Source organism: Mesitornis unicolor, unplaced genomic scaffold, assembly GCF_000695765.1.
Source record: "Mesitornis unicolor isolate BGI_N332 unplaced genomic scaffold, ASM69576v1 scaffold5664, whole genome shotgun sequence".
NCBI lineage: Eukaryota > Metazoa > Chordata > Aves > Mesitornithiformes > Mesitornithidae > Mesitornis > Mesitornis unicolor.
Genome location: NW_010180675.1, coordinates 35,792 through 38,567, shown reverse-complemented (window position 1 = coordinate 38,567; position 2,776 = coordinate 35,792). Strand labels below are relative to the sequence as shown.

The following is a 2,776-nucleotide window of genomic DNA, read 5'->3' as shown; positions in this document are numbered from 1 at the left end:
GGTTGATCATCTCCTTATATTTTGTAAGTGCTGACAAGACGCTTGATTATTTGTCCAAGTGTTTTTCTGGGACCTGAAGCCGGTCTGCCTCTTCTGTAATTCCTCAGTGCCTCCTTCCCCTCTTCTGAAAGCAGAGCCCTTGGTCTGCCCTCCCTAGCCCCTTGGAACCTCCCCTTCCCTGGTGGCTCCTCACAGTTAAGTGGTTGCATCTCCGAGGCTGCTTCAGGAAGCTTGTCGAGTGTGCTGGGATGCAGTTCAACAGGCAGGGATGGCTGAAAGCACCACAGTTATCTAATCAACCTCTAACCAGACCTCCTCTCGCTGTTATGTGAGTTCGTATCCTGCTAACACTGGCATTAGCTTCATCAGGCATTGGGTTGCTTTTGAGTTTTTAGAGAAGATCAAAGAAAAAAAAAAAAAAGTCATTAAGTGTTTTGGCTCTCCCAGCAGTGCCCTGTGCTAATGTCACTCCTCCCCAAATAGTGGGTCAGCTCTTTCTGTGGTCTCTACCTCTGCCGCTGCCTGGTGCTCCATTGCTCATCAAGGTCACAGAACAGTGGGGGAGATGCCAGCAGGTAAGACATGAATCCTGCAAAGACCCCAGGAGGGCCACCCCAGCAGCAGGGCTTGGCCAGGCAGGGAGCCCCCCTCTATCCCCAAAATCAAGCGGTGGTACCCAGCTCCTCTCTGTGTGCAGAGCAGAGGTCAGCCGGGTATGTGGTGCACACCTTGGAGGATCTACTTGATTACTGCTGGGGCTTGGTGGCTGCACAGGGGCTGTGGGAGCAGGGAGCAGGCTGTGGTGACGTGCAGAAGAGGTGCCCGAGAGCTGGCAGTCCTGGGGTGGTGATTTCCTCCTCTGCTCCCCAGGCACTGCAGGGATCTCCTTTGAAAAAAATGCAAGGCAGGATAAGCACAGGAAAGGCTGAGCTTTCCTTGCCAAGAGCAGATGAAAAGGGATGTTATAAGGTCACTTGTCTCTGGTAACATGGCCCCTAGCACTGACACAGTGGTGGAGGGCATCCAAGTTTCATGCTGGAAGTAGATGAGCCCCCACCTGGAATCCTATCCTGGTTTCAAAGTTCAGGTGCATTTCTACGGTTACAGATGTCAAGGGGATGGCATTTGACCCTGGCTCATCCTACACAGAAGGCAAGGTTTGGTGGACAGCAGGATCATTTGAACCTTCCTGGAACTGGCTTTCATTTGAACTACAACCTGTTTTTTGTTTCTTCCCAGCCAGGTCTCTAGACAAACTCTATAACTTTGCTGACTGCTCTGGCCTTCACCTGATCTTTGCACTGAATGCTTTGCGCCGAAATACCAACAACTCCTGGAACAGCTCCAATGCCCTCAGCCTGCTGAAGTATAGCGCCAGCAAGAAGTACAACATCTCCTGGGAGCTGGGCAATGGTGAGTGTGGGAACAGGAGAGCCACGGGAATGGAGCTTGCTGTAGCAGAAAGGTATTCCCTTTTGGAAGAGGATATTTACAGATCCCTGGATGCTTTGCTTATGTAGTTTCAGAGGGATTTAAAGGCTCCTGCTATAAGGAAGCACCGTTTCTAAGATGGACCTAGCACAGGTTAGCCCCTTAGATGGACGTTTCCATCAGTTAGTGTTAAGCACACAAAATGTTTCTGCCCCAGCTGCTGGGCACAGCTGGTCCTGGGGTGGCCAAAACAGCAGCTGTATGGACTTGTATGGGGGCAGCAGTGGCAGGGGAAGTGGGTGACCCTATGGGCGACACCAAAATGCAGCTCCTCCAAAATCCAGCACACAGCAGAAGGGGTGCAAGAGGAGATGCTGGCAAAGGAGAGCAAGCTATGGCTCTCATCCACTCTTCAGAGGCTCCTGCTGGTCCGCAGGCAGGCAGACAGCTCTGCGGAGCTCAAGCTGTGCGACAGCATGTGAGCTGTGCATCTCTCTCCGGAAGCACAGATGAAGGAGCAGAGCTGGCAAGCCTTGCTTGTCTATTTTTATTTTCCCAGAGCCCAATAACTATCGGACCCTGATCGGCCGCTCGGTGAATGGCAGCCAGCTGGGGAAGGACTACATCCAACTGAGAAGCCTGCTGCAGCTTATCCGCACTTATTCCAGAGCAAACCTCTATGGGCCGAATGTTGGGAGGCCCAGAAAGAACGTCATCACTCTCCTGGAAGGGTAAGTGGTGTTGCTTTGATCAAGAAGAGATCAGAAACACCTCCTGAAACTGATGCCCTTTCCAGCAGGTAGACTTGATCTTTGGCTTCCCAATGTCCAACAGCTGCCAGGACAGCAAGGCTCCGTGTGGCTCAGTGACCACAGTACCAGGGCCTTGGGGACATGGTTGTCTGTGCTGCTAAACTTCTGCAGAGGTCTCTGGTTGGATTTTGGGCTGGGCTGATTAACATTCTCACAAGTATTCCCAGTGTTTCCCAAATATGGGCAGAGGTGTCCACCTTGTTGGGATGTGATGACAACACAATGGTATGGATGCAGGCTCCTGTACACCTATGGGCTGCAGGGCCAGGAAGTAGGTCCTGGCGTCCCTTACCAGAGTAGATTGTCTCAGAGTCCTCCTGGGCAATTTGCTTCCCATTTGGTGACTTCTCCCTGTGCTCTCTCCATCTGTGCAGAGGAAGAACCTCTAGCAACTTTCTTCACTGGCCAAGCTTTCTGTTCCCTCCTAGGAGAATTGGCATGTCTGTAGTTTGGGAAGGCCAGAGGTGGAGAAGGAATGGTGACAGTGAGGGACGCAGACACCTGGAGGTGACATTGGACAGCTACAGGAACCA

The 2,776-nt window shown here is 52.1% G+C and overlaps 1 protein-coding gene across 1 annotated transcript in view; it reads left to right on the top strand.

Moving 5' to 3' along the window:
• Positions 1-1,239: 1,239 nt before the first annotated feature.
• HPSE2 (heparanase 2 (inactive)) overlaps positions 1,240-2,776 on the top strand; it is a gene marked incomplete at both ends in the record, with an annotated part of 36,963 nt that continues 35,426 nt past the window's right edge. The window contains 2 exons of the mRNA XM_010183147.1: positions 1,240-1,413; positions 1,991-2,162. Of these exons, the coding sequence (XP_010181449.1) occupies positions 1,240-1,413; positions 1,991-2,162 (346 nt within the window). The remainder of the gene's footprint in view (positions 1,414-1,990; positions 2,163-2,776) is intronic.